The 20,604-nt window shown below is 45.4% G+C and overlaps 1 protein-coding gene across 2 annotated transcripts; it reads right to left on the minus strand.

Annotated features, from left to right (window-relative positions):
- Positions 1 to 7,309: 7,309 nt before the first annotated feature.
- On the minus strand, positions 7,310 to 11,081 carry LOC115542297 (E3 ubiquitin-protein ligase TRIM39-like). 2 transcript variants are annotated; one of them, XM_030354544.1, is made up of 3 exons: positions 10,931 to 11,081; positions 9,392 to 10,820; positions 7,310 to 7,448 (listed from the first exon to the last, which is right to left on the minus strand). In XM_030354544.1, the coding sequence occupies exons 2-3, from the start codon at positions 10,817 to 10,819 to the stop codon at positions 7,377 to 7,379; spliced, it is 1,500 nt and encodes a 499-aa protein (XP_030210404.1). In that variant the 5' UTR covers position 10,820; positions 10,931 to 11,081; the 3' UTR covers positions 7,310 to 7,376. The 2 variants fall into 2 exon arrangements, with proteins under 2 accessions (XP_030210404.1, XP_030210403.1); XM_030354543.1 differs by lacking the exon at positions 7,310 to 7,448 and having other exon boundaries at positions 8,777 to 10,820.
- Positions 11,082 to 20,604: the final 9,523 nt, after the last annotated feature.

Raw genomic sequence — 20,604 nt, forward strand, 5'->3', positions numbered from 1 at the left:
TCAACTACCTATTTACGAAAAATGCTATCAATAATGTAGACTATGTTGACAGTCTCTATGGTTACAGCTATGGTGTGCTGACGTCACGGGGACGCGCAGCATGCTGCGCGTCGGTTGTGTTTGGTCGACTGGGCTAATAAAGCTAGTGGGTGTAACACCGTTCGCTGTCTACACTCTTCCTCATTCATGCACATCTACATGGTGTCAAAAGTGAGCTGAATCTAATCTAAGCTGGCACAAGGACTCCGCCGGATCAACCCGCTCGTCTTTAACAAGGATATCGCTCACAACTGGGAGAAGTTCAAGCGAGAATGGCACGTCTATAGCAACGCCGGGCTGGCGACGGCTAGTACGAAAGTGCAAGCCTACACGTTTCTCAACCTCGCCGGTCCGGAGGCGATAAACTCGACACGTTTGATTTTGCGGCCGACGAGGATCGCGAGGACCCTGCCGTACTGGTAAAGAAATTTGTTGAGTCAATCCAGTCATATGTTTCCACGTTGAAGGTCATGGCCAAGTAATGTGACTTCGGGACACTGCATGATGAACTGTTTAGAGATCGTTTGGTCTGTGGTATTCACAGTGACATTGTCCGTGCACAGCTTTTAAAGGACAAGAAACTGACGCTCAATTCGGCCGTTGAGATCTGCATGTTGCACAAACGATCTGAGAAGGGCAACAGAGAACTAAAAAAGGAAGCAGAGGTGTGCACAGTGCAATTCGACCCATGCACAAACTGCGGTGGCCAACACGCACCAGACCGGAACAAATGTCCAGCACTCAACAAGCGCTGCAACACGTGCGGAAGAATGAACCACTTCTCTAGATGCTGCAGATAAGGCAAACCGTTTGCCCCCAACAGGCCAGGGCAGGTTCCGCCCCCCGCTGCACGCAGAGGCAGATACACACACGTGAGTGAACTTGACACGCAGCCACTGCAAGAGCCAACTGATGTGTTTCACTGTGAGACTGTGGAAATGTTTTACTGTGAGCGCATAGACAAGCCAGAGGATGTGCGTGAACAAGATGAAAGGTTTGCTGAGCTGTCTGCATGCAACACTGGCAGACAACTGACTGTGAGAATTGAAACTGGGGCCAAATGCAACGTCATATCCCGGGCTCTTCTACAGTACATTGATCCTATTGCTCACGTCAATCTCAACAAAAGAGCAAATCTTGTAGTTTACGGAGGTCATATAATCCAGACTCTTGGTGCGGTAGGCATGGTTTTTAGTTGCGGTTTGCTACGTTTTCAAGATGTGGACAGAAACGTCAAACCACTGCTGGGTCTCAGAGACAGTGTCAGGCTCGGCTATGTGACTTTTGGACCAGAGGTGCATGCCGTCGTCCAGCAGGAAGCGCCAAGGCTGACGGAGTACAAGGACCTATTCGACACCAACGCCATTGGGAAGCTGCCAGTGGTGTATCACATTTGCCTGGATGACACCGTGCACCCCACTGTATGTGCTCCAAAACGGGTGCCACTGGCCATAAAGGACAAGATTGTGGCAGAATTGCACGGAATGACCCGACTCGGAGTCATCACACCGGTTCAGGAGCCCACTGAATGGGTTTCAGCCATGGTGGCTGCCCGCAAACGAGATTGGAGCATTAGACTGTGCATCAACCCGGTCAACCTCAACAAAGCTCTCCTCAGACCCCACCACCCACTGAAAACTGTGGAAGAGGTGATCGCTGACATGCCTGATGCCAAACTTTTCAGCATTCTGGATGCTAAGTGTGGTTTTTGGCAGGTGCCGCTCAGCAAAGAATCCTCATAACTCACCACCTTCATGACTCCTGTGGGCCGCTATGCCTTCCTACGTATGCCCTATGGCATTACCACGGGGAGTGAGTTTTTCCAGAGGTGCATGGAGCAGCTTTTCGAAGGACTGCTGTGTGCAATTGTGATAGAGGACATCTTGGTGTGGGGCCACTTGAGAGAGGAGCATGATCTCCGTTTCCGCCAAGTCATGGACAGGATACGGGCTGTCAATCTCAGACTGAACCCTGAGAAGTGCCATTTTAGGGTCACTGAGGTTGCTTATGTCGGTCACCTGCTCACCGACCAGGGTGTGAAACCCGACCCTGCCAAGACCGCTGCCGTCCGCCTGATTCCCCCGCCGGAGGACAAGCACAGTCTCTAAAGGTTCCTAGGCATGACCAACTACTTGGCCAAATTTGTACCAGACTACAGCGAGGCCACGGCACCCCTGCGCGAGCTTTTGCGCCAGGATGTAGACTGGTGCTGGCTGGAGCTCCACAAGGCGGCGTTCACAAAACTCAAGGAACTTATCGCAGGTCCCCCGGTGCTGCGGTACTTTAATGTGCACCAACCTGTTGTACTGTCAGCTGACGCCTCACAGCATGGACTGGGTGCTGTCTGCCTCCAAAACGACAGACCGGTGGCGAAAGCCACCGGAGCTCTACGTCGCTGATGCTCTCTCCCGTGCACATTTGCCCTCCACTGACCAAGCTGAGGAAATGGAGGAGTACGAGGTTATGGTAGTGGACGTCCTCTCCTCACCAGTGTTGCCACAGTTACCTTGAAAAAGTAATCTGATTACTGATTACTAGTTACTCCTTAAAATAGTAACTTAGTTACTTTACTGATTACTTGATTTTAAAAGTAACTAAGTCAGATTACAAGTTACTTTATGAGTTACATTTAGCTGCGAAAACACCCCCTGCCGCCTCAAAATAAAAAATTACAACCGGTTTTGCCAAGACTAACTCTTTGCCCCCCCCCCCTAACAATTCTGCGCAGGGGGCTGGTAGGGGGAATTCGGGGGGGGGGGGGCATCAGTACCTCTTGTATACAGGGCCCAGAATTTGGTTCTACGGCCCTGTCGTGCACACACTGACACACGGCTTTCAACCGCTAGACAGACGTTTACGGGGTGATCACCGGACGCATTTCCACGTGCGTGACGTAAACAGCGTGTTCTAGCGCTCGAGCTGATTGGACCTCCCCGTGGGTTTGGTTCTCTGGTGATAACGTAGAGGCTCCCATGCGCTCTTTCTGCTGCCGTCGCTCCAGCGCAACACACACACACACACACACACACACACACACACACACACACACACACACACGCAGCACCGCGCGAATAATACCGCCGCTAATAACAACTGGTGGCGCGGACAAGGTCGACACTCGCCACTGATAGATTTTTGAAGTCTTTGGAGACTGTTACGTGCCCCGCTAGGGGAAAGGGTGGCAACATAATACCAGATGTCGTTGGTTAACTTAAAGTTGTTTATTTAACCCTGAGCTTGGGGTTATCAATTAAACACTAACAGAGGAGGCAAAACTACAAAAGCAAAGGACCATTGGGTGCTGTCCAAATCAAAGAAATTAATGCAACCAAAGAGAAGCTCCCAAAATACACGTGCGCCTAGTGTTTCTTAACAAAGGTGTAACTGCGTGTCGGTTTTAGATAACCTCTAACAACCTTACCCTGGCCCAGTTCCCTGGTAGCTAACAAGAGCCTCAATCAAGTAAAAAACTAAGCATTTGAAGACCTAAATGGCAAGCTGCAAATCCGAGACAAGCTGCCGCGAATGTTGAGTCCGCCCGTATTTTGTCTTCCTGGATCCTCGGCTTTCCAATGCAGCAACCAATCACGTCCGGGGAAAGGAACATCAAAACTAAAATAAATGTAAACAAATCACATGCATGGAAAAACACATGGTAATTTGCATGGCCATCGACAAACGGAGGTTATTACCCATGAGGGTGGGGCGTCGGTCCGCAACCGTAACAGAGACATACGCTTCACACGCACACGCACTCTCAAACAAACAGGCAGACAGACAGTCAAGACACACACACACACTCCACACTCCATCGCTCCCAATCTAATCGGCGATCCGGTAAAAAAAAATTGTAACGCACAGTGTCTTTGATGAGTAACTTTCATCTGATTACTGGTTTGGAAATAGTAACGCGTTAGATTACTTGTTACTGAAAAAAGTTGTCCGAGGCCAGTAACGCGTTACTAATTAACGCGTTACTGGCATCACTGCTCCTCACACAGGGTTGAGGAACTGAAGCGTGAGACGTTGGCTGATCCTGTGTGCCGGCGTCTCGCTGAGGTTGTTTCTGCAGGCTTGCCCGATGCATTTGGGGAAGTGCCACGTGACCTGAGGTTTGCTCCTCCGTGGACGGCGGTTCATCATTCCACACTCCCTCCAGCGTTACTACATGCAACAGCTGCACCAGGGCCACCCTGGTCTCGAGGCCACGAAGCGCAAGGCCAGGAAGACAATGTTCTGGCCGACCATCTACAATGCCCCCTGCAATGCTCTCAAGCCACACCAGCCTAAGGAGCCCCTTCAACTGCATGACATCCCTGACCTACCGTGGTCCCTCACCGCAGCAGATGTTTTGAGTGGGAGGGGAAGGAGCATCTTGTGCTTGTTGATTCCTACTCTGGCTGGTTCGAGATAGACTGCGTCCCGGGCACAACAAGTGCCACATTGGTGGCCAAGTTTAAACGCCACTTTGCTACTCACAGAGTACCACAGCAACTCATGACAGACAATGCTGCTTACTTCACAAGCAGGGAGTTCCGGGAATTTGCTCGCAAGTGGGACTTCTGTCATGTCACCAGCAGTCCACTGTACCCTCAGTCCAACAGGCTTGCTGAGAGGGCTGTGCGCTCGGCAAAGCAACTGCTGGAGAAATGTGCACGAGATAGAACAGACATAGATGCCGCTCTCCTCAGCCTTCGCAACATGCCCAGGGACGGGTTGCCGTCGCCAGCTCAATGCCTGCTTTCTCGGAGCACCAGGGCTTTCAGTCCCATGACCAAAGCCATGTACCCACCCGAAGTGGAGACACAGGTCCAGATGGCTCTGACACAGGCGAGACAGAGAGAAAAGGCCTACTACGACAAATCAGCTTGGCCACTGGCTCCACTGCGAGCTGGGCAGACAGTGAGAATGCAGACAAAGAGAGGACACGACAGGCTGGCAACAGTGCTAGGAACAGCACCACGACCAAATAGTTACCATGTCAAGGCTGGAGATGCAACATATGTCAGGAACAGACGCCACCTACTCCAGACCCCTGAGACCTATGTTCCTGACTCCACGGCAGGGGACCCACCTGCTGTTGCTGCAATCGCACATCCACAAAGCCCACAACATGACAGTGTGGCCCCCGAATTGTCACAGGGACAGCGGCCTGTGATTTTTACTCACTCAGGGAGAGCGTCGAGACCCAGCTCTCTCTACAAGGACTTTGTCACATTTGACCCCCCCCCCCCTCATGTTGCAGCCTGTTCTGGCTGTGTGGACTGTTGGACACTCTTTCTAAAAAAATAAATAAATAAATAAACAGGGGGAGGACAACAGGTATATGTTACACTTTCTGTATTAGATGCTTGGGGTTTCATTATATGCAAGATACAAGATACAAGATCGTTTATTGTCATATACACAATGGAAACATAGTTTACACTTCTTCTTAATTTGCAAGTTCCCTAGACACTAAATATAAAATATACTTAAAATAAAAGTAGATAAATAAACTAAACTACTAAAAATATCTGTACAAAGAGCAGAGATTTGTTGAACAAAACAGTTAAAAATAAGGTGCTGTTTAGCTTGTGCAATGTTCGCATACAGCAGAAGGCCCTGAAAGACATTGAAATATAGACGTTTTTGAATATATAAATTGGATGTTGAATATTATTAGTAGATAAGTACATAGTGCAAATGAGGCTCACATTTGAAAATAAATACAGCAAGACTGCTATTTCCTATTATGTGCTATGTTCTATTATGTGCAATTTTCTATGATCTACTATTTTATATTATGTGTTATTTTATATCATGTGCCTCGTTGGCAATAATTTAAGAAGGGGGATGTAGACTATGGTCACAGTCTCTATGGTTACTGCTACGGCGTGCTGACGTCAAGGGGACGCGCAGCATGCTGGGTGTGTTGGTTGTAGTTGTTCGACTGGGAACACACCAGACACACCATGTGAAGTTATTTAACCCGATTATTGTTATTTATACCCGAGATTATTTAATCTAACCCGATCTAAACTCTATCATGCACCCAAACATGGCGGCGTTTGGGTTTCCTACCTCGGACTCCTAAATCCAGCGCAGCCACAGGCGCGTTGGCGCGTTGAACCATTTTTGTGACACACAATGATCAAGCGTCAAGTTAGGCACGTTACACGCGTTTGGTGTGGCCGTAGCATTATGCGGTTTCGCCCAAAAAATCGGCTTCGTGTGGACGGGGCCAAGAAGGCGAACATCACGTTACCAAGTCACCAAGACAGCGCCAGGCGACTTATGCCACTATCTGCCAATGGATCGTGGATGCCTGGGCTGATATAACAGTCTCAACTGTGGTCCAAGCTTTCACGAAGGCAGGAATAATCACTGAACTGCCAGGCAACAGCAGCGACGCTGACTCGGATAATGACGAGAGGGATCCGGGCATGTTGGATGCCGTACTCGCCCAACTGTTCAATTCGGACACACAAGAATTCGAGGGATTCGTAGACGGGGAATGAACTGAAAAGTGAGCTTATTGTTAAGAGATATTGATATTGATCAGATATTGATGAGATATTGTTAATATGCACATTAACGTTTGAACATCGTTACCATGGGAGTTGTCAGAACGCTTAATAAAGTTTGACTTTATCTGACTGTTTTGTTGACATTCCCTTTAGCACAGCTCGGTCTAGTCGATGCATAACGCAACCCCAGTCAAACGTTTGACTGCAGTATCTTCTATTCTATGCGCCTTATAATCCGGTGCGCCCTATAAATGAAAACAGTTCTAAAATAGGCCATTCATTAAAGGTGCGCCTTATAATCCGGTGTGCCTTATAATGCGGAAAATACGGTAGTCCTCGTTTGTATTTCTTTCGAAATGGTGAACTTTTGCATGGAGCCATCTTCTATGTCAGATCCAGTACCCTCCGCCAATGTACTTCAGTTTTATCAACAGCCTCTGTTATCATAGCTTCAGACGCTGTGGATGTTAATTTTCTGCTGGTGAAGTCCCACCCACTGGCACTGCTCTAATAGGTCTGTAGCGTCAGTGGGTCCCACCCCCCTCTAGGGGGTGGGACCCACTAGTGCCCACTAGTGGTTGTAGTCTTACGAGAATCATCCCCTCTTACACTTCCTATTTTCTTGTACGCAAAAATCGTCATATTGCGTCATTGAAAACAGGAAGTGTTGGAGGTCGATACGGATCTCTCCAGTCTCTCCAGAAAATAAGGGAATGATGCTAGACCATTCAAAAATATGCGGGGGGTTCTAAAAATACAAAGCTTATGTGAAATGGGTGAAGTTGCCCTTTAATCTTTCTATCTTCCTGGGGGTTTGGGGTTTTAGGGCTACCAATGCAGAAGAAATGCTTGAGGTGGTGGAGGGATGGGCTCGGTGATGGCAGCGGCCTCAATGATCTCCTGGAAGAAAACATAACAAATAACAAATAAGAAGGAATTATATGGTAGAACTGGGTTATATGGCCACATGTTATGTACACATAATAACTGATGGATGGATGGATGGATGGATGGATGGATGGATGGATGGATGGATAGATGGATAGATGGATAGATGGATGGATAGATATGTTATATAAATATGTTATATAGATATATGGATTGATATATATACACTGGTTTATAAAAAGAAACAACATCACATTGATCATCCATTTTCCAGGTTAATACGCATTTAAAAAAAAAAAATGGCATTACTTGGCAGGGGATTAAAGCTTAACTTCAACCTGGAGTCCCTAGAACATGGAACATATGGATATAATACGACATGAGCCCGGTAAGTCCCCCGACCGCGGTCCGCCCGACCCCGGTCCACGGCCGGGCTGCCGCGGGGCCTCCGTCGTGATTGTTAACATAGAAAACACTCACATTTGTGGTTTTCAATCCTGTCGCATCTTTTCGCCCGCCATCTTGCCTAGGATTTTTCCTGCTTCCCATTTTCTCGCAAGGTATTGTGGGAGCAAGTCACAACTGGAGCGTTCTCAGTTTCTTTGAGTGTGCCCATCGAAAATCTACATTTTTAGGGGATATTAGCCCTTCCCCTTACCCTACCTTTAAATAGGTTTCGGACATGGCTCCACGGCGCGTGAATGTGCAACAGAGTGGGGTAGGGCTGAGATAATGAAATCGGACTGAGCCTAAAGCAAAGAAAAGTCAAAAGGGTCTATTCTGGGCTACCTATATTAAACTTAAAGGAGTTCAATTATTTGACTAAAATAATCGAAATAGTAACTATGTAATATCTACTCATAATGTGTAGGTATGGCAAAAATTAACACAATCCTTGATGAGATAGAAAGGAGAGCAGAGATAGGAGAGAGGAGGTGGAAGAGAGGAAGGAGAGAGGAGAAACTAAGATGAGAGGATGGAGAGGAGAGGAGACCTGACAAAACAAAGTCACGGTACTCACACACATGGGGGAAATCTTTACATGTAGTCTCTGGGAGCTTTGTGGTGTAACACAGGTTGGGTTGTTGGCATGGTAAAGATCAAAAGTCATTGACTGGCTCACCAGCTACAAAAATGTGCAATTATTCTGGGATTTTAATTCTTCCTTGAATCCCATCAATTGTAAAAGGGGTTTTTAAGGCCACTTATAAGGGACCTAATCTACTGAATACACATTGTACTGAGATTGTACCTATTCCACTGAATACATACTGAGAATCGACCTATTCTTCTGAACACATATTGTACAGAGAATGTAACTCTTCCACAGGAATTGTGCCTATTCTACATTTGGTATTTTTTATTTTAATTTGAAAAGTGTACAAACATTGAATTGTGTTATTATAAAATTATTCAAAAGATTGAACAAATATAACTATTTGGTTTAAAAAACGATTGATAATTTGATCAAAATGAACATTCCACATTTTCAGCTAGCCTACATTTACACCATCAAGTAAAAAAACCGAATATGAAGATCCTCCAGAAAAAAAAGATACTGAACGTTATAGTGTAACAATTTATAATGGGTTATATATTTTATAGTACGCAGTGTTAGTTGCTTAATTATTTTTGCTCTTGTTAAATGACAGTGAATAGTACGGTATGAATGCAATTCTCTTAGATTTCCCATGGTAGAGATTCTAATTCAGAAAACAACTTTAGATGTTTTGGTTGTTTGATTATTTTATCATCAAACGAAGGCCTTAATCCGTTTGATTGACAGGTGAGATGATCAGGGGGCCAGAGTTTCTATCAAATTCATGATCACATGGACAGAGTAATGGATAGAGAGGCTCACTAAAGGTGCAGCCAGTAGCAGAGTAAATATGAACCCTGGCTTCCACATCATAGAAGGAGACCACACCCTCATCATAATCAACAAACACCCCCACCTTTTGGAGATCAGCTCTCGGACGGACATCAGGGTCATCACAGAAAAACAACGTATCCTTTTTGAAGTAAAGAGTCCAGTAACCCGTCTTAGAGGTAAATTTGATCCGACCTTTTCTGTCGATGGACTCTCTGGCCACTCCTAAACACCATTCAGTCTTGTCTTTAACCTGGACTTCAAAGTAAAATCTCCCTGATGAGAAGCTCTGCTTTGCAAGTACAAATATATGGTATGCAAATCTCTCAGGGTTGTCTGGGAATTCCTTCCATACACCTCCATATTGTACTTGTTTCCCATCCTCAGACAGGATGAGCTGTGGATGAGCTGTATCAGGATCCAGAGTCACATCTACTTCATACTGCTGGACCCTCTTCAGTTCATCATCACTCAGCTTCTTCATCTCCATGTTCAGTGTCTCCTCCAGCTGATCCAGGGATCTCCTCAAGGTCCCTACGTATGACGGAGGACGGACCTCCTCTGTCGTCCAGTCCCTGGTGGGTGGAGGATCCTTCAGGGATCTGAAGGCCTGGAGGAAGTGGAGGTGGTCTTTAGTGTGTGAGAGTGGCTTCACCTGTAAGCTCCTATTGGTCAGATCTTCTATTTCCTGCTCCAGCTCTTTGATGAGGTCTTCAGCTTGTTTCTCTGTGGATTTCAGTCTCTCTTTAACTGTTTGTTTGAGATCATCCCGGCACTTTTCAACACAGCCTATCAGAGCAGTGAGGACCTGCCCACCATCGGCTATCTCTCTTTCTGCGTCTGATTTGCTGCGTTCTACTGTTGCTTTAATCTCCTTAATCTTTAGTTTTCTCTCCTGGATCATCTGTGGAAGTTCAGCCTCTATCTTCCCCAGCTGGGCCATCTTCACTTCATATTCCTCCTTTAGAGGTACAACAGGATGGGACCTGTAGTCACCCTCTGTGCAGAACTGACACACACACACCTGTTCCGTCCTGCAGAAGAGCTCCAGAAGTCGGTCGTGTTTCTTACACATCCTGTCTTCCAGACGGTCCATAGGCTCGACCAGCCGATGTTTCTTCAGGCCTGCCGCTCTATGATGTGGATCCAGGTGGGTATGGCAGTAAGAGGTGAAACACACTAGGCAGGACTTTACAGCCTTCAGCTGGGTTCCAGTACAGACGTCACAGGGAACTACTGCTGGTTCAACAAAAGGCTGCTCTTCTACTCGTACAGTCGTTCTAAACTGAGCGGCCAGCTCTGATAAGAGGGTATTGACCCGGGGATCAGGTCTTGTGGGGAAATGCTCATTGCAAACAGGACATTTGTACTTGGCTTGTTCATCCCAGAACTTTGTAAGACAGATTCTGCAAAAGTTGTGTCCACATGGTGTGGTGACTGGACTGTTGAACACATCCAGACAGATGGAACATGAAAAGTTCTCTTCAGACCAGGAAGACTTAGCAGAGGCCATCCTAGAAACAGACAACATGGTTTATGTAACGCGAGCAATACCATTATTTTTGTAATTCCATAACGGGACGAGAGGTTATAACTTTTCTCAAAGTTGTGCTGTTTTACTCACCTTGTGGTTTCTGTCCCTCAGACTTTTTTGCTCCGAAATGCGTGTTATTTACCTCCCGAACGAGAGAACAGCTTCCACCTCGGGTGGCTTTGGTTTCTATGAACCACGCGAGTAACGCGGTTGGTGTGACCGTACCGTTAGGTTTCGTTTCCTCAAATGACGTCCTCTCCTCTCCTCCCCTAACATCTGGCTCCGCCCCTAACCCTTGGCTTCGCCCCCACGGACACGCAGTTACCTGACGTTTCAACGTTCACTCTCTGACTTTGGGAAAATTCATGCTTTGTGTATCTAATGTTAAATGCATCGACGTGTTCTCCTCTTCTTTCTGGAGTTAAAGAGAGCCGAAACAAAACGAGAGACACTATGGTGATTCAGTGTTTATTTGCGACTGTATCTGGTTTCAACCGGCGTTGAAGGAGCCGTGTTTCTGGGACTTCCCGAAGGCCTTTTATCCAGCACCGATCCAATATTACAAAAATTAGTAAATAAATATAGCACTATTTATACGTGTGTGTGTGTGTGTGTGTGTGTGTGTGTGTGTGTGTGTGTGTGTGTGTGTGTGTGTGTGTGTGTGTGTGTGTGTGTGTGTGTGTGTGTGTGTGCTTTTGGAAATGAGAGGTGGATACACCGCATGTAAACAACCATTTCAGCCTATAATTTGCAAAAAAATATCAAAAACTCCCAAGGAAGTTAACAATCATTAAAGCTTTATTTTGAAAAGGCATAAGTGTACAAAACAGTCCTGTGGTGTTCTTCTCTACAGGCAGAATATTCAAAATGGCTCCAAAGAACTTGAAAGAAGGAGTCCCAAATAAGGTCTTAAGGAATTGATGAGAAAATCACGGTGGAGCAGGTGGAGGACGGGTGAGGGTGAGGGTGGGGGTGGAGTTGACCCCTGCCCAGTACGCCTGGTTGAGTTTCATGGAGACCACCATGAGGTCTCTGAGGAGGAGGAGGAGGAGGAGGAGGAGGAGGAGGAGGTGGGAGGGGGGAGGAGGAGGAGGAGGAGGAGGAGGTAGGGGCGGAGGAGGAGGTGGAGGGAAGAGGGAGGAGGAGGAGGTGGAAGGATGAGATGCAGGGAGGAGGAAGGAGGAGGCGCAGGGAGGAGGAGGAAGAGGAGGAAGAGGAGGTGGAAGGACGAGATGCAGGGAGGAGGAAGGAGGAGGAGGAAGAGGAGGAGGACGAGGAGGAGGGAGGAAGGGGAGGAGGAGGGGGAGGAGGTAGAAGAGGAGAAAGGAGGGGGAGGACGATGAGAGAGAGGGGGAGAGAGGAAGTGGTATGAAGCGGAGGTGGAGGAGAGGTAGAAGAGGAGGAAGTGTTTGAGTGGAGGTGTTGAGGGACGGGAGGGTCAGGATGAGGAAGGGGAGGAGTAAGGTTGGAGTTGGAGGAGGAAGGAGGAGTGAAGAAAAAAGAAAGGATGGGGAGGGGGAGGGGGGAGGTGGTGAGGGAGGGAGGAGGAGGGAAAGAGGCGGAGGAAGGAGGAGATAAGAGAGAGGAAGAAATAACACCTAAACCCTAGAATAAAGACGGCTATCCACAGATCCTCTAATGAATACGTTATCACATGTCAACAAAGAGTCAACAAAGTCCTTTTTCGATCAAAAGCGTCTGCTAAATGACTCAACAGCAGGTCTCAATGGTGACGGATGATGGTAGTATTGGCCCCTTTGGGTGCTGGGCCTCCGGTGCCACCCTGCCGCCCCGGGCCCAGCTCCGCTTGGTCGCTGGTCGACGGCGGTGAGCTCGATGAGCGCGGAGAAGACGAAGGCCGGCGTGGCACGAGCTGATGAACCGGCCCATGGCGACGCCGGACGCCACCTTGGGCAGCGAGTTCCTGGCGTTGTCATGGTGATCACCGTAGGGACGCCCAAATAAACAAACAAACAAATGAATAAAAGCAACACATAGTGAAGCAGGGTTTAGAGTTTGAATCTGTCTCTTCTGTCCAGTTACCTCAGTGTGGGGCCCCGTCTAAAGCTAGGGCCCCACTACACAATGCTTTCAACCCGAAGCGATCACTAAACCATTGAGCAGTGCACATTTAACCAGTGACGTGCACCGCTCGGCCAGTCTGCAGACTCACATGACAACCGTAGTCTTTGGGGAACACAAATCTAGAGACAGAGGGCGGATGGACGCAGTGTGCTGCTCGCCCTGCACTAGAGAGTGTATTCGCCCACGATGTCTTGACACCATCACAAAGTCAACCGACAGACGTGGACACCGTACAGCTTGCCACTGGGGTTAGTCAAACAGAGATCTGCATGGAATGAAAGCATGAAAGACGGAAAGAAAGAATATGGTGTCCACCTCCGTCTGTGATGTCCACACTCACTCCACTGTCTTTGATGCTGACTAACTGGCATGGTGCACGTACGTTGCTGTTGTTTTGAAACACATCTCAAGTGGGACTGGTTATGTTTTCTGTGTCTCTCTCCATTTCTGTCCGCACGCATGCGCGCACACACACAGGCACACACGACCACTCAAACACACTACCTGTGTGTAATATTTCATTCAGGTCCAACAGGTTTGTTTTTATTGGGTTGTTTCCCATTCGTTCTTTCTTGGTTTGTGTTTTTATTGAAGCTTCGATGGTCGAACAGCTTCCCCAACCTGACGGTAAAAGTAGGCATTACACATCAGCTCGGTCCTGTTACTAAAAACACAAGTAGCACTATAAACTTTATATGAGTATGAGGGGCAATTCGTTGGGACACATACAGTATCTAACAATCCTTCATGTTTGACACGTTTTATTTTCTTGATTCAATTTAATAGAATACTTAAAGACAGGACAATGCCTGACAGAAATGTTGAAGATAAGATTAGCCAGTGTGTTTGTTTGTGTGTGTTTTTTAAAATCTGAGCTAATCAAGTTCAAGTTCTTAAAATATTTGACTAAACAATTATTATTTTTTGGAAATCTGAAAAAAAAAAGATTTAATTGCGTATTTATTGAATGATATGATAAAAAGCATTATCCTCCAAACATCATGAATGCAACCATTTACAATATTATAGCAAAAAACAAGAAAATATTTTTTAGAAAACAGATTGAAGAATACGGTGGAACATAACAATTTACAATGGGATATATTTTATAATAGTCAAGGTTATTATAATCCTTGTTAAATGACAGCAGTACAATATTAATGCAGTTCTCTCTGATATAGCAGATATTCTTATTCAGGAAATATCATTAGTTGTTGTTGTTTGTATATTTTAACATCAAACAGTGTCTTAATCTGTTTGATTGACAGGTGAGATGATCAGGGGGGCAGAGTTTGCACCAACCCCATGTACACCTGGACTGAGGAGTAGATAGAGAGGCTCTCTAAATGTGCAGCCAGCAGAAGAGTAGATATGAACCCTGGCTTCCACATCATAGAAGGAGACAAGACCCTCATCATAAGCAACAAACAACCCCACCTTCTGGAGCTGAGCTCTCAGAGGGAGACGGACATCAGGGTCATCATTAAATATCAACCCACCCTTATTGAATATAATAACCCAGTAACCCGTCCCGGAGGTCAATTTGATGTGAAACTTTCTGTTAATGGACTCTCTGGCCACTCCTAAACGCCATAAAGGCTTGTCTTTAACCTGGACCTCAAAGTAAAATCTCCCTGAGGAGAAGCTCTGCCTCGTGAGAACACGTGGATAAACTGTGAATCTCTGAGGGTTGTCTGGGAGTTCCTTCTCTTCACCTCCATCATGTGCTTGTTTCCCATCTTCAGACAGGATGAGACAGCAATGAGCTGTATCAGGATCCAGAGTCACGTCTACTTCATACTGCTGGACCCTCTTCAGTTCAGCAGCATCACGCTGCTTCTTCATCTCCATGTTCAGTGTCTCCTCCAGCTGATCCAGGGATCTCCTCAAGGTCCCTATGTATGACGGAGGACGGACCTCCACCGTCGTCCAGGCCCTGGTGGGTGGAGGATTCTTCAGGGATCTGAAAGCCTGGAGGAAGTAGAGGTGGTCTTTAGTGTGTGAGAGCAGAGGCGTAGCACAAATTCTGGGCCCTATGTACAAGAAGTCGTCCTGCTCTTTCTTTGGGTTGTCTCTGTTCATTTTAGCCACGACAACGGAGGTTATTGAGAATGGGGTTTAATCTTGTTTGTTTAAACGAAAGTAAGTTAGTCAGAACCTGACTTCCCTCATTTGGTCTTCTCTCCCGGTCTTTCTTCACCTTTCTGACTTCAATTTATTTAACTGTGCCTGTGACATATTTCCGCATCTCCATCCAGACAAAAGAGTCTCACGTAAACAAGATGCGATTCACGCTTTTTGAAAGGGGTGATCACAGTTACAGCAGTCTTTACTTTTAACAATAATGTACCAATTTATTAAACTAATGCTCTAAGCTTGCATTTAGATCGATATCATGACATTTACTTATGTTATTAAACTACTTGAACAACAATCCAAAAAAATTGAAATTTAAAAAAATTGAAATTTCCCAAGCCTGCCTTCCAGTCCGTCGGCCCTGAGCCCATGTGAGGTAATAAAGAAGGCCATTCATTAATTAGTGGCAGGTGGCTGTAGTTTTTCCTTAATCATGCAATAAAATACAAAAGAAAAACAATATTAGTCACACTATTGAATAGTCAAATTTGATGTACTACAAAATAGTAGGATTAGGCACAGGGGCGTTGCTAGACCTAGAGTTTTACTGGGGCACAGGCCCCCAACTGCCAACATTTTTTTTTTTACGTGTGCACAATATGAAATAGATGGATACAGAAGGTTATGTACGAGCTTCAAAATCATTGTCACTGTCATACTGTAGGCTATATTAAAGCACTGGTAAAGGTAAAGACGCAAAGATGGATTCATGAGTACCGTACAATTATATTTATTTAAACACATACAAATCTCAAAGATTTACAAATAAGGTAACTGACAAATAAACAAAAAGTCTCTTTATGACCTTCACCTCTTTATCAGGAGAAGTCTACACATCTATATTTATTTAGAAGCTGTGTGGAAACAGCATAATTTTGCCAGAACGACATGTACTAAAAAGGCAAGAAACAAGGTTTAAAACGAATAGAATTTCTGACTTAAGGTGAGATGGCTCATTGCCACCAATCAACCTGCAAAATGTTATAGAACCATCAAAGCTCTTAAATTAAACTAGATAAGGCCATACACTACTGCATAGAGCCTTTTAAAATGATAATTTTTTCACTATTAAGCTGTATCGCCGCGCCTTCATGGTGGCAAAGCGGTCAATAACGTGGCTTTGACTCACTTTGCATAGTTGTTCCTTTTCAATGGACAAAAGAGAAAGTTGGTGAAGCCTTCCTTGCCCCATGGTTGACCTAAGCCAGGTGTGGAGCCTTCTCGACACACTGAAAGATCGCTCACAACTACAACTGTTTACAGGAATTGTGAGTGCAATGATCTGAATTATCTGTGTCAGTGTTGGGAACATTGTTGGATCCAGTATGTTAAAAACACCCTGTATATCCATAATTTCCTTTTTTGTGTTAAGTAAGTTTTTGTCCACTAAAACTTCAAGTTTTGAATACAGACAATTTTTCATTCATTATTCATTTTCCGCGTGTGTGCGTGCACGCATGGTGTGTGTGTGTGTGTGTGTGTGTGTGTGTGTGTGTGTGTGTGTGTGTGTGTGTGTGTGTGTGTGTGTGTGTATGTGTGTGTGTGTGTGTGTGTGTGTGTGTGTGTGTGTGTGTGTGTGTGCTATAAAATACTATATATAAATACTGTCATATGCAGCCTACCCAACAACAAGGCATGTGGCATAGACGGCGTTAGTTATGAAAGCCTTAAAACTCCACAGACATGCGAAAAAATTACATCTTTATTTAATGTCTGCTTGGAAAATAAAAGAGTCCCTGAGACCTGGAAAGGAGCAATGATTCACCGCATCCCCAAAAAGGATAATATAGCAGATGATCCGTCCACCTGGAGGGACATCTCCCTCCTACCCACCATCTACAAAGTGTTCATGAAGTGTATCCTGTCCCGTGTGTTGCCCTGGCTAGTGGACAATAACATCCTCTCACCCAACCAGAAAGCATACATTAACAGACAGGGCATGAATGAACACGTGTTTTGTCTGAAAACTGGGATCGATGATTTCAAGCATGAATCTTGCAAATTCTACTCTGTCTTCCTGGACTTCAGGGACGCTTTTGGGACCCTGACCCACAATGTCATGATCCACGCCCTAGAGGAAATCCAGCTACCTTGGGTGTTTATTGACATTATTAAGGATGTTTACAGCTCTTCCTTCATTCAGGTTATCTGTGGGAAACAACTCACAGATCCCGTCCCCCTCCAGGTGGGCATTAAAACCGGCTGCCCGTGGAGTGCCATCAATTTTGTCCTGGCCATCAACCAGTGGATTAGGTGGCTGTGCGACTGTGCACCACCCAATGTGATTTCCCCAAACCCCATACAAGGCTACGCAGATGATGTGCAGCTGGCTTCTCGGGAGGAGAGTGTCATCAAGGACATGCTCTCCAGAACTGACACATTCCTGGACTGGTCCGGTCTGGAGATCAAACAGTCTAAATGTGCAGTTCTATACCAGAGAAGGAGTGGCGGGAATCGCTGGTACAAATCTAAAACGGATAGGGATCCAGAGTTTTCCATCAACTCGGAACCAATCCGTGTGTACGACCTGCACGAGACGTACACCTACCTCGGGCACAAATTCAATGTAGCAGGCGAGTGGAAGAAGCAGGTTGAATATATGGTCACGGAATTCACCACCAGGCTGGATTTGATTGATGTTTCACCACTTCCTCTGCTCATGAAGTTGGAGGCCATCAGACAGGTGGCCCTGTCGAGAATTCAACATCTTTTCTCCAACGTACACCTCGCGTGCAAAACACTGCGGGAACTAAACAACCAAGTAGTTTCTGTAGTGAGGAAGTGGTTTGGACTGAACACCCATACAACCAGGGACATTATTTTCCAGCCCAAACAGGAGGGAGGTCTAGGCGTTCCAAACGTGGAGTGGATCTATAATGCCACCAGGCTGTCCCACCTGACCAATATGCTGAACAGTGATGACCGGACTGTCAGGGAACTTGCACGTTCTTCATTGTTTCTGGACATGAAGCGACGTAAAGTTCCCCTGGCAGGAGAGGGTGAGCCGAGCTTCTTAGGCTTTAGAAGGAAGCCCAACAACAAGATGGACTCACATTCTGCTGGGTTTGGGGTCTCGTCGGACTGGCCCGACCTCAATGACCTTTGCGTGCGAGCTGGAGTCTCCCTGGACTGGGTGAAGTCTGACTCAGACACTGTAATGGTGTCTGAGGATGTAATAACTGACTGTACAATCTCAGTAAGGGTAACTGTCAATGATACTGAACATCATGTATCACCAGCTCACACACGCAGGTACCTGCTAGGGTTAGAACAGCAGAGGCAGCAACAACACTGGACTGGTCTAAAGCTACAGGGAAAGCTAGCATGTATTCCCACTGCAGATCACACAGTTTCTCACACAATATTCAAGAACTATGCAGTTGATGAGGATATTCTTACATTTGCAGTTAAAGCCAGATTACAAGTTCTTCCAACCAGACTCAATCTCTCTCTGTGGTACCCCAACAGATTTCCTCCTCATTGTCTGCACCACGACAACTCAACCATAGAATCACTGTCACATATTCTGAATGGCTGCCATGTATACAAGGGCATGTATATTTCCAGACATGATAGAATTGTTGATTTACTGGTTAAGAACATGCTTTTATATACCCCACCTTCCTCCGTTAAAGTATATACCCATTCAAGGGTTTCATTTGACATGTTCACTCTGTGCAATAACGAAGTTGACTATTTTTCAAATGTGACAGCCAATACACCAGATGTTATTGTTGTTGATGAGGTAAGCAGAGAAGTCACCATCTTAGAAGTAAGCTGTACGTTTGACTATAGTCTGGAGGAGGCATTCCTTGCCAAGGTTACAAAATACCAACTTCTCAGAAATGAGATTGCACAACTGGGGTACACCTGCAAACTACTTGTGTTTATATTTGGAAGCCTTGGCCATGTCCACAGACTCGTCATAAGGGGTTTGCAGATGGCTGGAATTCCGAAGCCAAAAGCTAAAGCACTTGCAAAATTCTGCTCCATATCTGTATTAATAGGCAGCCGCCACATATGGAGGAGACGCTGCTTCCTGTATCCATAGACTGAGATCAGACATGTCAAAGAGATTCTGGGCTTGATGAGTGCATCTACCAGTGTTTGTGTTCAAGATTTGTTATTGTAAAATGTGAACATAAATAAATGACTAAAATGTGTGTGTGTGTGTGTGTGTGTGTGCTATAAAACTACAGGCTACAGACGCTCAGTATTGAAAAACTGGTGCTAATTATATGGGCAACATTCTTTAACAGCAATCAAGTTGTCATTGTTTGTGTCAAACAAGTTGTGAATTTGTTGTAACGTTAAAAAAAGAGATGACTTACTCTGGGCTGTTTCCAGCTCCCGTGGTTTCCAACGAAACATGATCAACAAAAAAACAAGGAATTGAAAGCTACTTACAATATGCCTAGGTTACATTAATTTCCCCTGATGGCAGCAATGTTCCACTTTCAGCTGGAATTCACGGTACATCAAAACCACACGTCTTCTTTAGATTTCAGTTCCCTTTATTTATTCACACAGTTCAGCAGCGGCAATTATTCAGAATCAGAGCCCAAATTAAAGCTGCATTTAGGGCGACTATCACTACCCAGCAGAAATAGATGCACTATAAATGGTTTTGTATAGCAGTCACGAACATGAGCATAGTTGTGGAAATGCTGGTGTTAGAAAACAAAGTTGACGGGAATTAAAGTGCTGCACATCGACTGTACAAATGTAGATTATTCATCACAAGAATTTTAATTCAGAAATCGAATAGGCTAATTAACTCTGAATTGTGAGATAAAATTCAGCATTCTGATAATAAAGTCAGAATACTTGGATAAAATCCGAATTCTGATAATTAAATCCAGCATTAAAGGTTCATTTAAGAAGGTTCTCCCCAGTCATTTGTCGCCTGGTCGCAGTGTCAAGTTTTTTTTTTAAAGTAGTTCACTAGTCGTAGCGTGCAAATAAATTGCAGTGTCAGAATTCTGAGAATTTTGTCAGCATTCAGATTTCTCAGAATTCTCTTACGCTGCAAATTAAAGCGCTACTACTAGCAAACTAGTTTCAGCGTGACTGGAGAGAACTTCCTTAAATTAACCTTTAATGCTAGATTTGCATCAACGCTATTGTGTGAATTAGTATGGTTCTCTTTCATGGAAGCCGGAAGTGGGAGATTCCTTATTTTTTTTACCATTATTGTTTTATTAACAAATTTCTCCTACAGGGGATTGATAAAGTTCTATCTAGACTATTGAACAGAAAGAAACACTTGGTCATACTTTACACACTTTACCACTGAAACATTCAGAAGAGTCACGTGGACGATCCGTAAATAACTGATTTTTTTCATTGGTTGTTGCGTTAAATCTTACCCAGATACAGTAGGGGTATTTTCTGATTGGCTTTTATGTAGCCCCTTTCGTTTTTTGATTGGCTGGTAAGAGGCAGGCTCGACTGAAGACTCCAGAGGCAGCAGGAGATGCACTTGATGAATCCTGCCGATTCCATAGCGAGAGCGGCGCTTCTGCAGATGAATTTAATAATGA

Source organism: Gadus morhua, chromosome 4, assembly GCF_902167405.1.
Source record: "Gadus morhua chromosome 4, gadMor3.0, whole genome shotgun sequence".
NCBI lineage: Eukaryota > Metazoa > Chordata > Actinopteri > Gadiformes > Gadidae > Gadus > Gadus morhua.